Source organism: Alligator mississippiensis, chromosome 7 (assembly GCF_030867095.1).
Source record: "Alligator mississippiensis isolate rAllMis1 chromosome 7, rAllMis1, whole genome shotgun sequence".
Classification (NCBI taxonomy): Eukaryota; Metazoa; Chordata; order Crocodylia; family Alligatoridae; genus Alligator; species Alligator mississippiensis.
In genome coordinates, this window is record NC_081830.1 from 50,808,816 (window position 1) to 50,830,930 (window position 22,115).

Here is a 22,115-nt window from a genome sequence, read left to right on the forward strand (position 1 = left end):
TATAGCATGGTACAAAAATGCAAATATTCACAGAATGTTCTAAGAGTTTCTTTTTAATATATTTTATGACTGTATAGAATATATAATACTGAAAATGAAAAAAAGCTGTTGCACTAGGGTAAGTTGATTTTTACTTCTATTCTGTTACTTCACCTTAGGTGAATAAATCTGTGTCCTCCCTCTGTATCCTGGATCCTCCTATATACAGTCTCCTTTTGAGGCTAGTTCATACCCTGTTTATCTGTGAAAAATGTGTTGATAAAAAGCCTTCTTTTGTCTTTAGATCTGAATCTATATAGGCTTTGCCATCATTCTTCTGCAGTGAAATAAATAATGAAAAGTCCATAAGAATAAATTGAGTTGTGTTTATCTACACTTAACATGCTTTAGGTTTCTGGTTGGACATTTGTAACTTTTTTTGTCGCTTTTGGAAGCTTGATTTTGATGTAGAGTTTGATTTTTACTGTTTTGGATCAGAACTGTGAATCTGAGATTTACCTAATTTTCTTTCTACCTTCATTATATAACCTATATTGCCATATCTTGACCTGTCAAATTGAGCTTCCCGTATTAAATAGAATGAACCAAATTTAAATAATCTGAACTTTAGTTATCTATGCTGTGTGGCTGGCCAGCTCTCCTAAACCCTGTTTATCTGCCTTAATTTTGTGTCTAATTTTTCTTATTCTATTTGAATAATACAACTACTTCTATTTTAACAATACTACTCCTTCATTTTAAACTATCCCTTTATTTCCAATTCACTTATCCAGGATTGAGCCAATATGTCCAGTTTAGGCAGAGCAGGTTTTTCTTCAAATTATTTTTTTTCAAACACACTATATCATATGGTACAAGGAGAATCTGAGAAATCCTATTTGGGAACAAATGAGTGGTAAATAAGAAAAAAAATGGTAAAAAGAAGTTTATTGTATTTGGATGACATTATGCTGCATTTATTGAAGGTCTGTATTTGCACCAAAGCTCTAGACCAGAGTCCCTGGAACAGCCTACAGCCATTCCAGAATGAAAACTTTCAGAAGCCGGCATAAGTCATTGTAGCTTCCTTGCTTACATCTTGTTTGTGGTTATGTAGGCATTATTGGTGCTGCATTTAAGGGCCTGTCTTACTTTAATTCTTCAAGGAAGTCCATGTCGGTTACTTTATGATGCTCCTTTAATTATGCTTTATTTGAATGATTGTTGGAATATTTATTTAGATATGTGGGTATACTTGGTAAGTAGGATAAATAGGTAGAGCTCTTCTAGGGCAGTGCTTCACAACTTGTATGAATTAACGCTTAGTTTCTCACAGATCATTATATTTTTTTTTCTTATAATTTGATAGGGTCTGGTAAAATATGTGGGCCAGTTAATGTAGCCTCATGGACAACAGTTTGAGAACCCAGTTTGTGGTTTGAGTATGGAGCTAGATTGTTCTTAGTGGTGGCAGATGACCGAACAAAAAGTAATGGTCTCAAGTTGCAACAAGGGAAGTTTAGATTGGATATTAAGAAAAACTTTCTCACTAGGAGGGTAGTAAAACACTATGGAGCAGGTTACCCAGAGAGGTAATGAAAACTCTATCCTTGGAGGTTTATAAAACCTGGCTAGACAAAGTTTTGGCTGGGGTGATATAATTAGGGACGGTCCTGCTTTTGAGCAGGGGGTTGGACTAGATGATCTTCTGAGGTCCCTTCCAACTCTCATTTTCTAGGATTCTAACCACTGTTATAAGGAACTCGCAACGTGAGTCTAGCAACTACATCCTTTTTCTGCCGTTTGACCACCTACCTCATTAATGCTCATACTCCTATACTGTTGTCTATTTTAATGCAACAATTTCTAGGAGATGTTCTTTTGGCTAAAGAACTAGTTTTCATTACGATGTATGGTCAAGTACTGAAACTCATTCTTTAAGGGATCTCATCCATTATGCAATCTCTGTAATTCTGCTTGGGTGTGATTTACTGGGCATAGATGAAATTCAGAGCTTTACTAGATACATTTTTATGGATCCCTGCCACGAGAGACTTCTGGATATCTCTTCTCAGGGAGAACCATTTTCTCTTCCCACTTGCGCTGTTAGCCTTGTCTTGTGATCATCCAAATCCAACTGTTCATTCAGTCAAAAGAGACCAGGATCAACATATTGAAACAAAGTGATCAGGAGTCTTGCATGTCTTTCTGTCCACCAGGCAAATAAAACATTCTGGTAGATGAGTCCCAAATGCTGTGTCCATAATGAGTCATCTCTGAAAGTTGCTATGATCAGGTTAGGGTTTCAGAAGTAGGGGAGCCCCTGAATAGATTTATTTTTCCAATAAACTTGTGCGTTGGATGATTTCTGCTTTTGTTGATGTCACTGGAATAATGGGGCACTTGTGGCTTTTTTTCCATTTATTTGGGGAGTATAAAAGCAGGATAAAACGGGTATTTTTTCACTGTCACACTTAAGGTTGGGAGACTTGTTGCTTATGAAAACAAAACCTTATTTTCTAACACCTTTTCCATATCTCTTGTCTTGGAAGTAGGGTCAGATCATGCATTTGGAAGACTGGCAAATGTTACCCTGGTAGAAAAATGATTGTATTTATTCGCATACCACACAGCACCTTTCCCCCCAAAAAATTTAGCCCTCCAAAATTGGGTATATGTCTTATGTGGTTAAGCTGACTTCTGCACTGGAGTAAAAGCATGAAAATGCACTAGTGGCTGTCTGGGACTTTGCTTCTTTCCAGCCTGGTATTCGACAGGGGCGGAGTCTGTTTTTCAGTGTCAGAGCTAGAGTTTTAACCCTCTTGCAGCTGCTGCTGAATTGGCAGTAACTTTTGGCTGAGCAGCCAAAAAACTATGCCTTTTGAAATAGTAGAGAATTTTCAGCCTGGGCTACCAGTAAAGAAAGATAGTATGGTGCAGTGGACAGGATTGCAGAGACTGGTTTTTGTTCTTGATTTGACTGACAACTTGCTCTCTTCCTTTGTTTCTGTGGGCTATGTTCCTTTTTTTCCTTCTCATCTGCTGTCTTATCTGCTTAGATTGTAAGCTCTGGAGGCAAACAGTTGCTTCGATACAAATTACATTTGATGCTCAATTTTGGCTAAATTTGCTGATGACACTACCAAAAATCCATGTTCTGGCACACACACACACTCTGTTTTTTTTCAAAGTACTTGTGCTTTCAGTGACTTCAGTGGAAATCTGGGTGTTAATCAAGCCACTTGTCTAATAGAACAGAAAATTGCTGCTGCTGCAGATGCCTTGTTCCTTTTTATATTTGACTTGGGTTTTATGGAAGAGGAGTGTGGGTCAACTTGAAGTACAGTTACTAATGTAACCCGGGTACACCCAAGGGTGTGCCCTATTCTCAATTGGATGGGATGAGTAGGCAGGAAGGGGTGCTGTGAGAGGGATGCCAGAATTTTGAGCAGATCCCTCTTTCCTCTATAGAGTTAGCCCAAGCCCAAAGTTCTTAGCTATATACAATTTATTGAGTTATAATATACATAATCATAAGACTAAATATCATATACATATATTTACACAGTGAACATTAACCAATAATCAAGGTCAAATCCTAAATAACACTATTAACTCATCACAATAAAACAATTTCAGCAGCATCTTCACAATACATTTCAGTTGCAAAGTATAAAGCGCAAACAGGAACAATCTTAATAACACCTATTCCTTAATATAGTCCCTGAGCCATGGCAGGAGATAGTCCTCCTTCCAATGGGGTCCCTTATGGGGTGTCCAGGAAGAACCAGGGGCCTCTCCCCTTAGGGCCTTGACTAGGCGGGGGTAGGGGGGCTGCTCACCCAGCCCCTTATCTGGGCTAGCCCACTTCAAACATCTTTCTGCTGTGGGACCCAAGGGCCCAGTGACTCACTCCCTCAGGTGGCAGTGGTCAGGGTGCAGCTCGATGCGGGTCTTCTCTGCTTGGGTCCTACTGCCCCTGTCTCCTATCAGCTTTGACAGGAGTCAGGTGCAGATAAATATATTAATTTTCTAAATTTTTTAGGGGCCCCATGGGCCAGATAGAATAGCTTGGCAGGCCGTATTTTGTCCACCCCGATGTAGGGCAATTCTTTGGGCACAGCGCTTACATAGTTTGATACAAAACCTTCCCCCTTGTTCAGAAAATACCACTTGCATGCGCACATGGTTCTGACTATTGATAAAACTGATGATCCTTCACCTTTTGAGCTACAGGGGAAAAGCCCTTTTTTTTGGCTCTTAATAGTGGGTTATTGATTTATAACATCAACCAGGAGAATGAACCTCAATGCTTAAGCGATATGGGTTTTGTTTTGTTTTTTTAATATATTGGAATAATCTGATTCTGTAATAAAGTTGTGTAAAAGTGACTTTTTTAGCTCAATGACTTGACTAAAGCATTTTTTTTTTTTTTTAGTTTTTTCTCACTGAAATGAAAAACATTGTTCTGACTCAGATTTGTTTTGCTTTTATGCATTTGAAAGTAAAAGAAATGAAAGGCTAGATTTACAAGTTGGGGGAGCAGGAAGTGATTGTATTTCGCCTTTTGTCCAATAGCCCCATAGTTAGGCCACCCACACAGGATAGCGGATGGTTGGGTTCAAATCTGTCATCAGCCTTAGAAGAATTGTATCACCTACCTCACAGGAGAATAACCCAACTACCAATTTGCAGGGTAGTCTGGGATGAATTGCCCTTAATCTTTTCTGTTGTATCTATTTCACTTGAGGCAGGGGTTGTCAGTGTGCTGGGGAGAAAAGGAGGACGAACACTTCTGCAGAGCCTACCTCTGCGTGCAGGCTGTTTGCAACCTGGCTGTAGCTTGGGGCAGTCAATTATTTTGTCTGGAGAGCCACTTAATGACTTTGGGTGATCTGTCAATGGCCACAGGGATAGCCCTGTCCCCTGGTCCCCATCTTGGGACTGCAAGTCCCGTCTCTTGCCACTGGAAGTCCCTCCCCTTGTCCCAGAAGTACTCCTTTTGGGACAGGAGGGGGTTACCATCTTGGAATAAAAAATCAATAAATAAGTTGTGTACTAAAAATCACACATCTACAGTAACGTATTTTAACTTTTATTTCAAAAAATATTTTTGTCCTAATTTGTCTGTTTTGTTGTGTATATAGAGGTGATTGCTTAATAGCTCAAAATGAAGTCTTACTCTTGTACGTTGGAGGGGGAGGGAAGCATGGGGACTTGTGGAGGGGTGTGCAGGGGGTATTGGTGGGTGGTATGTGGTTTTTGTGGGTTCCTGTGGGTATGTGTGTGGGTGGGTGGGTATGTCAGGTGAGGGTGTGTGTGCGGGTATAGGGTTTCTTAGGGGCTGTGTGTGGATGTGGGGGAGGACACCATGCAGTTCCCAGGTGCAACATGGGGCTCACGGGACTCTGGCTCTGTGCCTCCATGTGGGGCTCCTGGCTAGAGTGCCAGGAACCCCATGTGGATACATGGAGCCAGCCCTGCCTGATGGTGCAGGACTCCCCATGGCTTCTGGCATTAGCATGACATTGGCCTGGGCTGGCTCCGTGTGGGTCCTGGTGTTACAGCTGGGAACCGCATGCCACAGGGCTGGCCTGTCCAGCTCCATGCCATGCTGTGTAAGTCTTGGCGTTGCAATTGAGAGCCGCGTGGTACCTGGAGGAGATGGGCTGAGTTTACTCCATGCAACTCTGCTGGGAACTGTGTGGTGCTGAGAGGTGACCTGCTGACTCTGTGCCGCTCTGCATTGGTGCCAGCTGTAACACCAGGACCCATGCAGAGCCAGCTAGGCCCAGCCCTGAAGTGCACAGTTCGCTGCTGCGATGCCAGGACCCACACAGAACCAGCGTGGCCCATCCCTTCCCAGCCTGATTGGCAAGGGTACTGGGGGCTCCTGGGCCAGGCCAGCCAGCTCTGTGCCACGCCATGCGGGTCCTGGTGCTGCAGGGCCAGGCCAAGCCAGCTCCATGCTGCACTGCATGGGTCCTGGTGCTGCAGTGAGATCTGCGCAGTGCAGCATGGAGCTGGCCAGCCTGGCTGGGCACTTCCTGGAAGCATGTGGTTCTCGGCTGTATGGCCAGGACTTCAGAATGCAGCAGGAGCCATCCCGGCCCCAATGGTTTCCAGCTGGCTCCTGCTGCCTCAGGCCCTGGCCCTGGGGACCTGTTGTCCCGCCCACCCACTCACTGCCACTTCCATCCTCTTGCCTGCTGCCACTGCCTTTCCTCTGCCACTTCCCTTCCTTCCTGGCCCACCCGCCTGTCTGTAGCATGTGGTTCCTGGCTGTATGGCTGGGATCACAGGGCGCAGCAGGAGCCAGCTCGGCCTGGCTAGTCCTCCATGGTTCCTGGTTGCATGGCCAGTACCGCACACTGCAGCAGGAACCAGCTGGGAACTGTGGGGCCCTGGCCGGGCTGGGCTGGCTCCTGCTGCGCCAGTGATTCTTCTTCCCCACCTCCCTCTTCCTGCTCTTATCTGAGTTACCACTCCCGGACAGGAGGAGTGCAGGGGAACAGCACCAGGGTCATCAGGCCAGAAGCCTCTAGACAGAAGCTTCTGGTTGGGGGCTGGGAGTTGGATGGGGCCAAGTGGGCCTTGCTGCTGGTGCTGGGTCCTCCCGCCAGCTCCTCCTGGGTCCTGCTGCCATTGGTGCCTTCTCATCTTTGATAGGGAGCCATGGAAAGTTAATAATTAATTTTCTAAATTTTTCAGGGATCTTGTGGGCCAGATAGAATGGCCTGGTGGGCTGGATTCAGCCTATAGGCTGGATTTTGCCTGCTCTTGCTATAGCTGGAGTCACGGCTCTCCCTCTGTAGTACTGCTTTCTTGGCAAAGCCTTGAAAATGCTGCAGAAGCCCCCATTTGTGGTGGGCTGGATATAATGGCTCCCAGGCCACATCTGGTCCATGATCCAAAGGTTGCCAACCCCTGACTTGTTGGGTGTTGTTTTGGGAGGTAAGTGATGTTGGTTTCTTCCTTAATTAGAGGAAGACTTGAACTTGGGTCTCCCACATCCTCAGTGTGTGTCCTAACAACATATTCAGCCAGTTCTATTCTAGGCATGTTTTTTGAATTCTTACTTAAGTGATAACTTTTGCTTTTATTGAACTGCAGGATTTGGCAGGGATGGCTAGGTTGCAAAAACTAAGTATGGAGAAAACTTCAAGTTTATTAGTTGCATAAGAATAAGATTCTTTCTCTCTGTCTCTTAATATGCAATTGGTACAGATTTTATTAACAAGCCTAACAAGAAAATTGTTTAAAGGTGGCTCTTATGCTCCATTAAGTTCTTTCATGAATAGACATCTATGTATTCCAGTATTTATAGTATAAGAGCATGCACCATCTGTGTTAAGGTAGCTTTGGTACTTTTCATGGTTAATTCTGGTTAATTTGCTGCTCCAATGAGAATGAAAAGAACAGCAAATTATTAGATAGTCACCAGTTATTTGGAGTTGATAATGGTGCAGGGAGTACGGGTTGTGGGAAATTGGAACAATGGAAAATTCCGCCAGTGATGTATAATTCCATAGGCAGATTAGCCAGAGTGTACTGTACTGTATATCTGAGAAATGACTTCATCACAGTTTTGTGTGGTTATTTTGTGGAGTTCTAGCCCTCTCTCTATTATTACTGTTTAACTTTAATTGCTAAGCATGATGCATAGTCTTGGGAAGCAGACCTTTAATTTTTGAATATTTTCCAGCTATCATCTTTAGTAAGGGCAGCTTTATTGCTCTCTGATCTATGAAGAATGGGGATATATACAGGCAGTTCTCAAATGAGAAGGTTCCTGATTGGAGTTCTCAAAATATATTGCCTGTGTAGATCCATTCTTTTTTCAACTTTTTTGGAATTCATTATATTTTGAATAAATAAGCTATGAAATAAGATGCAGAGGGTGATTATTTATTTTTGGAAGTGAAAAGCTATTTTATTTTTATTAAAAAATAATATAGTGAATTAACATAAAAAAAATTAAGATGTCTGAATGAATGAATTGAACACATGGTATATGTGTATTTGTATGTGGGAAGCTTTTTTGACTTAATGTTAAAAATTCCCTCCTTGAGACGTGCTTCAGCTCACTGTTTGACATAGTATTAAGTGTCTAAGCTGTATATGATCTTGTGTGAACTTGGCTGACTTGTTTGCTGGCAGATGATGATATTATCATGCAGTATTCACGTAGTCACTTAAAGCATGGTGAATTACTTATTCATTAAGAAATGCAAATTTTAAGTACTATTATGGCTAATGATTCACTTTTTTGTGTCCCTGCTAAATTGCATACGTGTGTGTGTGTGTGTGTGTGTGTGTGTGTGTATATGAATGTTACTGTTTTCTCAATTTGCAGATTTACTATTTCTGCAATATTTTACCATATGCATGGAATATAATATAAATGTGGTATCTTTTATGACATAACAGATAAGTCTTATATAATTACATACACTAAGTTTAAACACTTCATGTCCATTCTCAGATAGCCTGTATATAGAAGCTTGCTGTTAGACTTTTGTTTCTGCATCTTGTATTTCACTGTATTTTATCTGTTTCACAAATTACACAAAAGTCAGATGATTTGGTAGTCAGAAAAATCCTATGTATTCCATTTTTATACTCTCAAAATAAATAAAGACCTATACATTTTTTGAACTTATTTAAGTTGTTGGAGGGTGAATTGCCTCACTAGTTTAAAATGATAAAGTGGTTAGCACCTTTAGTAACAACAGTAAAATATAAGGGATCACACATTACCTTTTCCTTTAGTTCACTTGTTATAACTCAGCATTCCATAGTTTGGTGTCCCGTGGTGTTTCAGCCAGGATAGATGTGACTGGTACATCCAGAAGAGGGGTGTGTGTTTAAATGAAAAATACATTTTATCTGTTTGACATGCAGTAGTGAATGAATGAGTCTACAGTCAAAATTTAGAGTGAAATGATAGCCACATTGGAATTAGTGGAAAATGCTGCTATGGGTTGCAGTGGTTGGAGGAGTTAGCGGGTGACCATGGGGATTTTTCCGTTTGTCTGATTTTTCTCATCTAAGCACATCATAAGCACATCCACAAATGGAAGCTGAATTCCAAAACTTGTCCATAAGACTGTGTGTTTTAAAAACAACAGACAAGGTTCTTTGGATAAATGTGATATCTTTTATTAGACCAAGTAAATAGTTGGAATTTCTTTTCTTAGCAAGCTTTTGGGTTTAAAAACCCTTCATCAGTCTGAGGGAAGCATCTGCAGTTGGTGTGTGCTCTTCCTGGATGGAATGAATATTAAGAAGCCAGAGGCTGCTATGCATGCAAGAAAGCCAGTCAGTGAAGATGTAAATTGACGAGTCAGTAGTTGAGAGATGGGAGATGAGGGGAGTTATTTCCACAACCAAAATAAATCCACTTCCAACAACAGCTCATCCTCTGATAACAGTGAGGAAAAGATCAACACCCCCCCCCCCAAAAAAAAACAAAACAAAACAAAACAAAACAATCCCCAAAACATCAGATTGGATACCTCACAGTGGACGAAACTCTAATCTTGACTTCTATATTGACTGCTTCAGGGAAAGAATGAACAATGAAATAATCAACAACACACGTCACCATAACAAACCTCTTCCTATCAGAGACAGAGGCCATAGAATCTCTAAGATCTAACCACCAAATAGTAATAAAACCAGCAGATAAAGGAGGAGCCATAGTCTTCACAGTTAAGGGTGACACTATGTAAAAGAAGCCAACAGACAACTCTCTAATGCTACCTACTACAAAGAACTACAGGAAGGATCCTACTCCTCTTTTTATCTTAAAATTCAAAAATACCATGAAATCATTTCCATCAAAACTCCAAGTAAACTACAGACCTTGATTTCCCCCTGCCCCCCCCCCCCCCCCCACCTAACCCAGGGACTTTTTACATACTCCCTAAAATGCATGAACAAGGGAACCCTGGCAGACCTATCATATCCAACCATGGAAACCTAACAGAAAATATCAGGTTTTGTCAAACCAATCCTAAAACTGTTTGTCAGCCAAAGAACAAGTTTTGGTCAAGACACTACTGACTTTCTACAAAAACTTAAAAACATAGACCACCTTCCCAGCCACCATGGATGTGACCAGCTTGTATACCAACATCCCACACTAGGATGGCATCCAAGCACATACCTACAAGAGTAAGATGAGAACTCAGAGATATTACTGACCTTAAACACTTCATCCTTGCACACAATTTCACTTTTAATAATCAGCACTTCCTTCAGACCATGGGCACAGCTACGGGCACTAAAATGGCCCCACAGTATGCCAACCTTTTTATGAGCCACCTGGAAGAAGACTTCCTCAAGAACTGCACCATCAAACCCTTGCTATACTTAAGATATATTGATGACACCTTCATCATTTGGACTGAAAAGCTGAAATCTCTGATTGAGTTCCATCAGAAATTCAACAATCATCACTCCTCCATCTGACTATCTCTTGAATACTCCAGCACCACCATCTCCTTTTTAGACATGATGATCAGTATTCAGAATGGTAAAATACAGACCACATTATACAAGAAACTCACAGACCAACATACATGTCTGTGCAGAACCAGCAATCGCCCTAAACACACAAAGAAAGCTGTGATATACAACCAAGCCATCAGATACCACCAAATTTGTACTGAGGAGAATACCTGGGATTGCCACCTCACAAATCTTAAAAAGCTTTCACTCGACAAGGACACTCCTCCAGAGAAAAAGATTGCACTTTTGAAAGAGCCACCTGGATACCATGTGAAGAACTGCTGAAGTACAGAAGGAAAACCCCCACAATTTGCACGCCACTGGTTATGACATCATCCCTCCCTCGGACCTATATGAAAAATCCTCAAACAATTGCAACCCATACTAGAAGGAGACCCAATTCTTAAAGACCTCTTCCCAGAACCACCCATCCTATCCTTCAAACAAGCACTGACGCTTGTTAACCTCATCACCAGCAGCAAACTTCCTATGGCCCAAAACATACTGAATGGATCCAGACAATGCCATGACAAGAAATGCAAAACCTGCCAACATATCTCCACCACCCGCACAATTACAGTAGAATCTCTGTTATCCAGCATCCCTGGGATAAGAGGATTGCCGATTTATATAAAAATTCTGGTTATCTGAAACCCCCCGGCAGGGGTTTTTAGATGATGCGGAGTGGGGGAGCGGAGGTGGCCGTGTGTGAACTGCTTTCCCCCACCCGGCCAGAAATTCCACTTAATGAGACTTCTGGTTAGTTAAATGCCAGGTAGCAGAGATTTTACTGTACTATACCCCACAACAGGACCATCAGCATTTCTGGATCTTACAGCTGCACCTCCAGAAATGTAATACATCTCATCCAATGCACCAAATGCCCTGATGGAAAATACATAGGAGAGACCAAACAACAACTGCTTACCAGAATGAACACACACCAGAAATGTATTAACAATGAGAATACCCAATTACCAGTGAGGGCACACTTGTCACAGGAAAAGTACTCTCTATCCAAACTCTCAGTTCTGATCCTAAAAGGGAATTTACAAAACACTTTGCACAGACGAGCCTATGAACTTCACTTCATCAACCTCCTGGATATAAAAAATCATGACTAAATTTAGACATTGGATTTATAACCTGCCTGACATCTGATTCCCCAGGTACCCCTCCACTGTTTACCTGCTACATTCATCCCCCACCACCCAGCCTGTCTCTCACCTACTGACTCCTCAATTTACATCTTCACTGACTGGCTTTCTTGCATGCATACCAGCCTCTGGCTTCTTTACTATTCATTAGATCCAGTAAGAGCACACACCAACTACAGATGCTTCCTCAGCCTGATGAAGGGTTTTTAAACCCAAAAGCTTGCTAAGAAATTTTTTTCCCCAACTATTTAGTTGGTCTAATAAAAGATATCATATTTACCCAAAGAACCTTGTCTGCCTATGTCCTTAGACCAGGGGCGGGCAATTATTTCGGGTGCAGGGCTGCTTACTGAGTTGTGGCAAGCCATTGAGGGCCGCATGACAAGCAGCCAGGGGCAGATCAATATTAATTTTCTAAATTTTTTAGGGGTCCCGCGGGCTGGATGGAATGGCCTGGCAGGCCTCATTTGGTCCCACCCCTGCCTTAGACCAACACGGCTACAACCTATACCCCTTTAAAAACAACAGATGTGCCTGAGAAAGTGTTAGGTGCCTTAGCTGAGAAGTGAGGACTTTGCGGATCAGAATTGGTGATAATGGCTTGCAGCTGTGATAGCTCATTTTTCTTTTGCTCTGTCATGTCAGTCTTGTAAACTGTATAAAACTCTCAGCACACAACTGTTTTGGTGTTTTACTCATTTTCTTGTGTAGATGAATAATTAATTTTATAAATTATTATGCAAGAGATTATACTTTTCTTTCCAAGCATTGTGGAGTTTCAGTAACCTTGCTGGCTTGGGGAAACTTAATTTCTGCTAAGTTGTTTATATAACAAGGGTCACTGGACTAAGTGGAGAGAGCTCGTGGGAACGAGTAGAGACACTCTTCTGTACTTTGCTCCCACCAAATTAAAGAAAACAATGTGCATGTGCATTTGCCCTGCAACAGCTCTGAACTATGATAAACTATTTTAACAAGGGGAAAAAAAAGGTTAACTGTTTACTTTTTGATTAAAGAAAATTGTCTGCTTTTGAATTTTTCTTAGCATGCAATTCTGAGTTTGTAGTTCCACAAATTATTTATCTTTATATGCTAGAGCTTTTCCTGTGATATTAGGACCTAACTACTCTGAAATGTAACTAGTGAATTTAAGAAATTAACTTGTAGTTTTGTTTTAGTTATAATGGCTATTATATTATTAAAATTTTCAGCAGCTCTAAATCCAGATAAGAGCTAAAGAGAAATGTAAATAGATCTGCTTCTGATAATGTAATACAGTTTTGGTGATTGAATGTGTCACTTTTAATAAGTGGTTATAACAAAGGTGAAAAAACCACTAGTGATCTTAATCTGTTCAACATGTGAGTTGCACTAAGCTCTCCTCACTCTTTAATTAGTATTCTGGTTTAGGAAAATATGAAGTTATTTTTGCTTCTAGAACTGCATTGTCAGTTTTTGTTGTCCTCTTGTTTGGTTTGTTCTTCTCTCCTTCAATGCCCTTCCCCCAAATTTTAATGATCAAATTTGGTTTTGCAGTTATTTTAATATGAGACCTTTTTGAAGCTTTCCTAAGAGTGAGCTACTTTGTTAAAAATGTATATTTTTAAAAAGAGTGCATTTTCTTTCTCATAGCCTTTATTTTAATAATATTTAGTAATATTTTAGTCTAAGACTAAAATAAGTGAAAAAAATAAGTCAAGTAAAAATAAATTATTGTGGTGTTTGGATCTATGTTGTTGCACTGAATCTTAAAGGGAAAGTCTCATTGTATTACTCTGGTTTGTGAACAGAAGAATTAATCTGGTAATAATATGATGAGAAGTCTTAGCTTTGTTGACATCTATGAGAATTTTGTCAATGACTTTTAACACAGCCTGGGTTTCAACCAGAGTATGTTGTCTTCTTTATATAGTTATGGGTGCAAGACAATAAACCAATGGTTCTTAAACTGTGATGTTGGACTTCAGAAAGGAAGTATATTTTTTTCTAAGTAAACCCAGAGAAAATGAAGAAAAGAAGAATCAAATTGGAAAAATATATTTTATTGTTTCAAATAAGACCTTAATAGGTGCTGATTTTTTTTTTCCCCCCCTTTGGAGAGAAATTTACTTAACCATACATTAGTTAAAATTCTTTTTGCTAGAAATATGCATTATATCACTTACTGGTTTATCTGAAAGCCCCATTTGTTTGAATGTCCTGAATATACAGATGTCCAAAAATATTTTGGATAAAATTTAGATGCATCGGTTTTTCATAAAGCCTACATAGAATCAGTTTAGCAAGGATAGAATTCAATAGGTTGTCTGCTCATACAAAATGAGGGTTCCCTCTTAATCAGCATAGGGGGGAAAAAGCCCCGTGTCTTATACTGACATACAGATAAAACTCATTAAATATATTGTCTATCATTAAACTGCTGCCAAAAGCAACATGTGCTTAGTGATGAAAACCAACCAGGAAGGTGATTAAATGCAGGCAGCACACAGCATGACTGTAGAACACATTTTTATTTTTTTTACACATGGCCATATTGGGCAAACATATAGTGATAAGAACCTACTACAAGGATTGGTTAGTGCAGCCCAGCTGAATAAAACATTGCACACAGTTCCTGTCAGTGCTGAGATTTTTTCCAGTGATGGTGAGTTGCTACACTGAATACATTTTGACTTCCTCTTTACTCCCAAAGCTGAGCTGCACCTTTCTCTTCCATTTTTCAGTGATTCCTCTTTCTTCAGCCTTAAATGCCTGGCAAACATCACGAAATAGAGCCCCAAACAGTTAACTGAGAATCCCTCTGTCTCCTCCTCTCTCAGCCTGTCACATGGTTGGTGTGGCTCTGCCCTCCATGAGGTGGAGCAGGACCAGGTTGCTCTGCATCTCATAAATTTTTGGATGATCTCTGAAATGTTGGCTGTAGCTGTATTGGTATGAGGACATAGGCAGACAAGGGTCTTTGGATAAGACTGATTTCTTTTATTAGACTAATTAAAATAGTTGGAAAAATTCTTGTTTGCAAGCTCTCAGGTACAAACACCCTTCTTTCAGGTCTGGAGGATCCCAGGACTATTGACAAGAACACCTGGTTCCTGTCTTGGATGTGAGTCTAGTTAGCACATGGATCCTTCATTGTGGGCATTTGCAGTATACACACAGACTGAGCAGTGATAAGTTGTGGGGTCACCATGGCTTGAAATGCTGTTGACTCAGTTCTTTGGGCTGGGATCCAACAATGTGATAAATCATGAGCTTTTTATCTTTGGACTAATATCATGCATAGTTTGTACCATATATAAATAGGTATGAAAGTGCTTCTTAAAAGTGTGTTTATCATAGAAAATTAGGGTTTGAAGGGACTTCAGGAGGTCATCTAATCCAACCTGCTGTTCAAAGCAGGACCCCACCCTCAACTACATCATCCCAGCCAAGGCTTTGTCTTAGCTGGGTCTTAAAAACCTCCAGGAATGGAGATTCCATCACCTCTCTGGGTAACCTGTTCCAGAGCTTTATTACCCTCCTAGTGAGAAAGTTCTTCCTAATATCTAACCTAAATTTCCCTCGTTGCACATGAGACCACCACTCCTTGTTCTGTTATCTGCCACCAGTGAGAACAGTCTAGCTACATCCTCTTTGGAACCAGCCTTCAAGTAGTTGAAAGCTGTTTATGGAGTACCTGTGCTAAAACTTGCAGCAATTTAAAAAAAAAAAAAGATAAACCGCATCAATTCTGGATAAACTAAGTCTATGGACGCCTGTCATAATTTCCCTATGTGTCTGACAGTAAGGAGGAGGGGAAGGGGCTGTTTGGGGGAAGAAGTTTAGGGGGCAGGGGAGGGGGACAGAGGACAAAGGGACTATCTGACCCCCACCCACAGATTTATTTTCCCTGCTGTAGCAGTAGGAAGAGGACACATTCAAGGCAAACCTTTAATAATTAGATTTGGTACCTGGAAAATTATAACTAATTTATACATTTTCTATATATAGAATCTAATTATTAGGCAGTTGCCTCATATTCAGGGTCCTCTTTATATTCGATTAATGGTGTATTACTCTTCCCTTATTTCTTCATCATGGTACCTCTGGCCTTCTTTTTGGAAGGATTAATATTTCTGTAATATGAAGAATTCTTGTTGGTCTTCTTGAGGTCTGCTTAGGTGTGGACTCAATACCTAGAAAGACCTAATGCCAAGGAAGAACAAGTATTTATTCATGAAGATTGATTATGAAAACATTGTGCAATAGTTTGGTGCCAGTATTAGTAAAGACTTCTACTTGATATCTGGTCAACTTAATGCATTCAACTAAGCACAGCAAAAGTGAACCTAATATTTGTTCTTATTTGTATCATTAGGAAATTTGGGACAGATAGAATGACTGTTTTAATTATTAGAGTATGAAATGTCATATCTTATGTAACTATAGTATGCAAACCAGTAATTTATACTTACTTCCTCTTCCCTTAGCAGATAACTGCATTCATTCAAGATGAACCATTTGTTTATTTGCATAACTTTTGGGGAAAAAAACAATAATGTTTATGTACATCTTACTGTTTGAGTGGATACTGTTTTTATTTGGATAACATGCTCCAAGACGAGAACGTTTAACTATCATAATGTTGTATTTTTTCACATACACATGCACCTTGTTTTTGGGAAGGGAGAATAAAGAAATGTTTCCCCCCAACAAAGACTGAATCCTGACTGCGGGGAATCCTGTCTGCATGGATGTATCTGGACTGGCTAAAGGCTGCATTTTTAATCCTTCTACAGCCACTGCCAACTTGGTAGCAAGTTTGGGCTGCTGAGCCAAAAGCTACTGACAATTCAGCTATGGCTTTGAAAGGGTTAAAACTAACTGTGAGCTATAGGTGCCCCGTGCCCCTTTCTCCCTGTCACTGAGAGAAGCAGAGCCTAGGAATCCATTAGTATCCCAGGGTGGCCATTACAGTGTCCCTGTGCTTCAGTTCTAGCACAGAAATCGTCTTCCCTGTTTAAGATCCGCGCTAATTTTCGAGGGCTGCATGTGTTATGCAAGTAAATATAGTACTTGAATTTGGTGAGGAAAGGAGACTTTACCTGTATAATTTATCTCTCTCCCTTTCTGTCTGTTTAACAGTTATATATGCCTGAAAGCCAAAACATAACTTAATTGAATAGTTCAACAGTTGCATAATTTAATTTGGTCATCATCATAATGCCAGCATATGAATTTGCTAAAGCACGTGAAGTATTGTAGAACCTTCCATTTTTAATTATAACTGAAACTGATCTGGGGCAAATGCATCATTTCATGAGAAATTAAAGACCATGAATCATAGATAACTATTTCTAGGTTTTCATAGATTTAGATATAGGTAGTGAACATAGCTAACAGCAATACAGTCTCTAAGTTTATCATTAAAAGTATTTTGCAAAATAGGGTATTTGAGATAAAGGCATAAGCATATTTAAATTTGAATTGGAGTAACTTTTTTAGTCTTCCAAAAAGCGAGTTTTAGTGGTACATCACTTCACAAGAAAGAGCTTTAATCAATCTTGTCTACCTTAATTTGTGCTTGGCTAGATAGAAAACTAGGATGTGCCATACTGAATCAGAAAACTTGTGCATCTATTGTGACATGTTAAATCTGTTAAGAGACATTTAATCCTTGCCTCAGGAATGTAAAGTAACCCCAAAATGTTATGCAGCTATGGAACATTTTGCACTGAAGAATAAGGAATTTAGTACCTCAAGGGTGATCAGTCACATGAGCATTCTAAAGTTACATTGAAAGAAGAGGATTTGGGGATACCACTTATTGGTTTGTATAAATGTGTATTACCTTATGAAGTAGGGTAAAAATATACACTTGAAGATTTCCAGATACAACTGTTTGCTACAGAGTATCTTTTATATTTGACAAGAATTTTAAAAGATGTTTATCAGCTTAATATGAAGGAAATCTGATTCTATTTTTAAATGATAATTTATCAGTAGTTTCTGATCAGTCATCAGTTCCAAAAGGCTGGCATATATGAATTTTGGGATGAAAACTCAAGCAACTATTTTCCCCTCTGCATACAAGATGAGTACTCAGTGCAGTGTAGCATATTTAACAAATTAATAACAGATGCCTGCATTTAGATTGCTTAAAGCCATAAGGATTAAGAAGTAGATTTAGAGAATTATACATGACAGTATGGTTTTGGTACATTTTGTTTGTCTAATAATAAACATTCATGTAGGCAGTACTTGTTCTTAGTTCCCCCTGTAAGCAAATTACAAGTTGCATTCACTTCTTTTAAATGCCTATAGTATGCTTTTTCATAAAACAACACATCTTTGATTGATTTTCTTCTACTTTATTATAAGTTCTGAAATAGCTTGAAAATGTATAATAGATATTAATTAGATTTAATTTTTCCCCAGTTGTTACACTGTATGCTACTCTGGGAGGTCCAGCAATAGTACATGGATTAAATGAAACTGAGGTGAACACCATCATTACTAGTAAAGATTTGATGCAAACAAAACTGAAGGTAAGCAATAAATCTGTCAAAGTTTGTGATCCAGTGGTGCTTGATATTTAAAATCTGATGTATGTGTTATTGCCCAATAATATATTAAGTTTCTTGTTGTTTACAGTGCAAGAATTTTATATCTACAGGTTTTTATGTCTCCACACTGTAAGAATAGTTAACTGAAAATCAGTGGGACTTAGGCTTAGTCGCTTGTGAAAATGATACTAAACTGGCCAAATCACTGAGGCCTTGTAATACTTAAGTGAAAAAATGCCTGAATACCTTAAAACAGTGGTGCCCAGGATTTTGTCCCTGGGGGCCAGATGAATGGCGTAGGGCTGGTTTGCGGGCTCGATTGGACCCCATGCTCTGGTATCAAGCACTGTGCTGCCCCTCTGCACCAGATAGGGCCCCATGTGCCCTTTACCTGGCCCCCATGCAGGGATCAGGGCCCTGGGTCCTGCTGCCTGGCCCCGCCCAATCTAGTGCACAAGGCCACAGCCCACAGGGCTCTCCATATACCTGTTGGGAGCCCCGCAGGCTGGATGACCCAGTGTCGAGGGCCCAAACTGGCCTTTGTGCTGGGGGTGGAGGACCTCTGCCTTGAAAAATCTGAACCATGATTCCTCTGTTTTCAGTGTCCTGCAAGATCAAAAATGAATGAATTAGGCAGAATATAATAATTTATAAAGTGCATATGCACGAGTAAGTGTGGAGTTTTTTCAGTAGTGTGGATCTTAGAGTAATGCCTATTTTTATTTGAGTCAGTGTCAGAAATTTTCAGAAATTGTAAAAATATTTAATTCAATTTCCAAATAATGTGAAATGTAGTAGTCTCCTTTCTTATTACAATCAAGATATAACATGGTGCATAGAAGTTGCAAAAATAAGTTAAATTGAGGAGGGTATTGCAACCATCCTAAAAGTGGTTCTAGATTATTTGTATGTATGCCTTCATATTTACATAGATAAAAATCTGAAATGATTTGTAATGAACTTATGGATTTAGTTTCATATCATAAGCAACTTGGATACAGAATGTAGAAATTGAATTGCCCTTTTATAAATTCTAACATGGTATAGCTAATCACTATCCATCTGTAACTATTTTCATAAAGATGACTGAATAAGAATAAAGCACTTTTTCATTCTTAAGGGCTATAAACAGACATTACAGTTGTTATAGAATCATAGAAAGTTGAAGTTGGAAGGGACCTCAGGAGGTCATCTAGTCAAACCCCCTACTCAAAGCAGGACCACCCTGGCCAAAGCCTTGTTTAGTTGGGTATTAAAAACCTCCATGGATGGAGATTCCACAACCGCTCTGGGTAACCTGTTTCAGTGTTTTACTACCCTCATAGTGAGAAAGTTCTTCCTAATATCTAACCTAAACTTCTCTTGCTGCAGCTTGAGACCATTGCTCCTTGTTCTGTTATCTGCCACCTCTTCTGAACCCCATTTCAGGTAGTTGAAGGCTGCTGTTAAGTCCCCTCTGTCATCTCTTCTCTACACTAAATAAGCCCAGGTTTCTCAGTCTTTCCTCACAAGTCGTATCTCCCAGCCCCCTCACCATTTTTGTTGCCCTCTGGTGGACTCTCTCCAATTTGTCCACATCCTTTCTGTAGTAAGAGGCCCAAAACTGAACACAGTACTCCAGATGTGGCCTCACCTGTGCTGAATTGAGAGAGAATCATTTCCCTTGATCTGCTGGCCACATTCCTACCAGTGAAGCCCAGTTTGCTGTTAGCTTTCTTGACAACAAAGGTACATTGTTGGCTCATTTTCAGCTTATTGTCCATTGTAGCCCCCAGGTCCTTTTCTGCAGAGCTGCTGCCTAGCCAGCCTGTACCAGTACATGGGATTGTTCTGTCCTAAGTGAAGGACTTTGCAACTTGTCCTTATTGAACCTCATGAGATTATTTTGATCCAATCCTCTAGTTCATCTAAGTAGCTCTGAATCACAGTCCTACCTTCTAGCATATCTACTACCTTCCCCCCCCAGCTTGGTGTCATCTGCAGACTTGCTGAGGGTGCACTCCTATGCCATCTTCTAGGTCGCTGATGAAGATTTTTAACAAAACCAGCCCCAGGACAGATCCCTGGGGCACTCTACTTGATACCAGCTGCCAACTAGACATTGAGCCATTGATTGCTACCCATTGAGCCTGATGATCCAGGAAGTTTTTTATCCACCTTATAGTCCATTCATCCAGCCTGTACTTCCTTAGCTTGCCTGCGAAAATGTTGTGGGAGACCGTATCAAAAGCCTTGCTAAAATCAAGGTATCCCCTGCATCAAGGTATCCACTGGTCTCCCCGCATCCACAGAGCCAGTCATCTCACCCATCATAGAAGGTAATCAGGTTGGTCAGGCATGACTTGCCCTTGGTGAATCCATGCTGACTGTTCCTAATCACCACCTTTTCCTTCAAGTGCTTATAAATGGATTCTTTGAGGATCTGCTCCATGACTTTTCCAGGGACTGAGGTGAGGCTCTATGGTCTGTAGTTCCCTGGATCCTCCTTTTTCCCTTTCTTAAATATGAGCACTATATTTGCCCTTTTCCAATCATCTGGGACCTTTCCTTATTGCCATGAGTTTTCAAAGATGATGGCTAGTGACTGCGGTCACATCAGCAAACTCCCTCAGTACCCTCGGGTGCATCCTGTCCGGCCCCATGGACTTGTACATGTCCAGCTTTTCTAAATAGTCCCTAACCTGTACTTTGGCCACTGTTGGCTGCAAACAGTGGCAAAAGTAGGGCACTGATTGTGCTGCAGTGTGTCTTACAATGAGGATTGGCTTGCCCACATTTCGCCTTTCAAAATGGGTTTGAAGAATAAGGCCCCTGTGTGGTAAGCTGATGATCATGGCTGACAATCAGATGGCTAGACCAGCCCCAGGTCTGGTTGGAGATGAACTGTTTGGGCAGGAGTGCTTGGTAGCTCTGGCTGGACTGCCACAGTGTGGGATTCCTGGGCTGGGAATTGAAGGGTTTTCCCCTGCTGGTGACTTTAAATCCTGCTAGAAACCACTGATCCCCATGGCCTGGTAGTGTACCCAAAGCTGCCAGGCACAGGGTTTTAAATCCCCAGTGAGGGAAGTCCATTAGCTCTGGCTCCCTCCTCTCCCCTGCCACAGGGACATGATTGTAAGCTGGGCTTCAGTGTGCTGGGATTTGACAAACAAACAAAACCAAACCCCACATGTGTAGCCCGGCTGAGCCCGGGACTGCTGTGTCTGGGGTTGACAATTACCTGATCGTTGGGTGTGCTGGGACGTTTAAAAAGCTTTGCACCACCCAACTGCATCTCGCATACAGGTTTTAGATATCTCCAGTACACAGGTAACCTGGAATTGGGGAGAGGCTCTCTGATCCTATGGTTCCCATGTGCCAGGAATGTATGATGCACCTCTGCCTTTCAACGGTACATTCAACTGATGCACCATAATCATATAGATGTCCACTGTGATAAAGTGAGACAAACTATTTAATAGTATTATTGTGTAGACATTTTGGGGCATTTGTGGCTTGGCAAGGATGTCTATACCCTAACATTTTGTCCCACTATAAAGCTTTGTGTTCTCACAAGCATGATGTCAGTTCACAGCCCAAGAGGTATAGCAAAAACCATTTGTGAGATGTTTAGTTCTTCCTACTCAGTTATTACCTTCCTCCATAGGTTTGTGCAGATCCATAGTATTTTGAGACCGTACTTCAGGAGAAGGGAAATAGAGCATTTATTTTCTCATTGCATTTCAGTGTACTCATTGTGAAGTACGTTATATAATCACTCGATCCTTTTTTAGCTGATGTAACTCAATTCATTGCGCAGCCTCCTAAGTTGTGTTGCCCCATATAGAGTTAGGACTCCCCAAACCTAATTTTTAAAATTTCTGTTGGGGTGATTTCAAGAATTATTCTGGGCCCATGAAAACCAAAATGAAAAGGGTGA

At 40.7% G+C, this 22,115-nt stretch overlaps 1 protein-coding gene across 3 annotated transcripts in view; it reads left to right on the top strand.

Annotated features, from left to right (window-relative positions):
• ACSL3 (acyl-CoA synthetase long chain family member 3) overlaps positions 1–22,115 on the top strand; it is a 140,564-nt gene that overhangs the window by 74,775 nt on the left and 43,674 nt on the right. For all 3 annotated transcript variants that reach the window (XM_006271176.4, XM_014602904.3, XM_019491800.2), the window contains one exon: positions 18,069–18,178. In XM_006271176.4, coding sequence (XP_006271238.1) covers positions 18,069–18,178 — 110 coding nt within the window. The remainder of the gene's footprint in view (positions 1–18,068; positions 18,179–22,115) is intronic.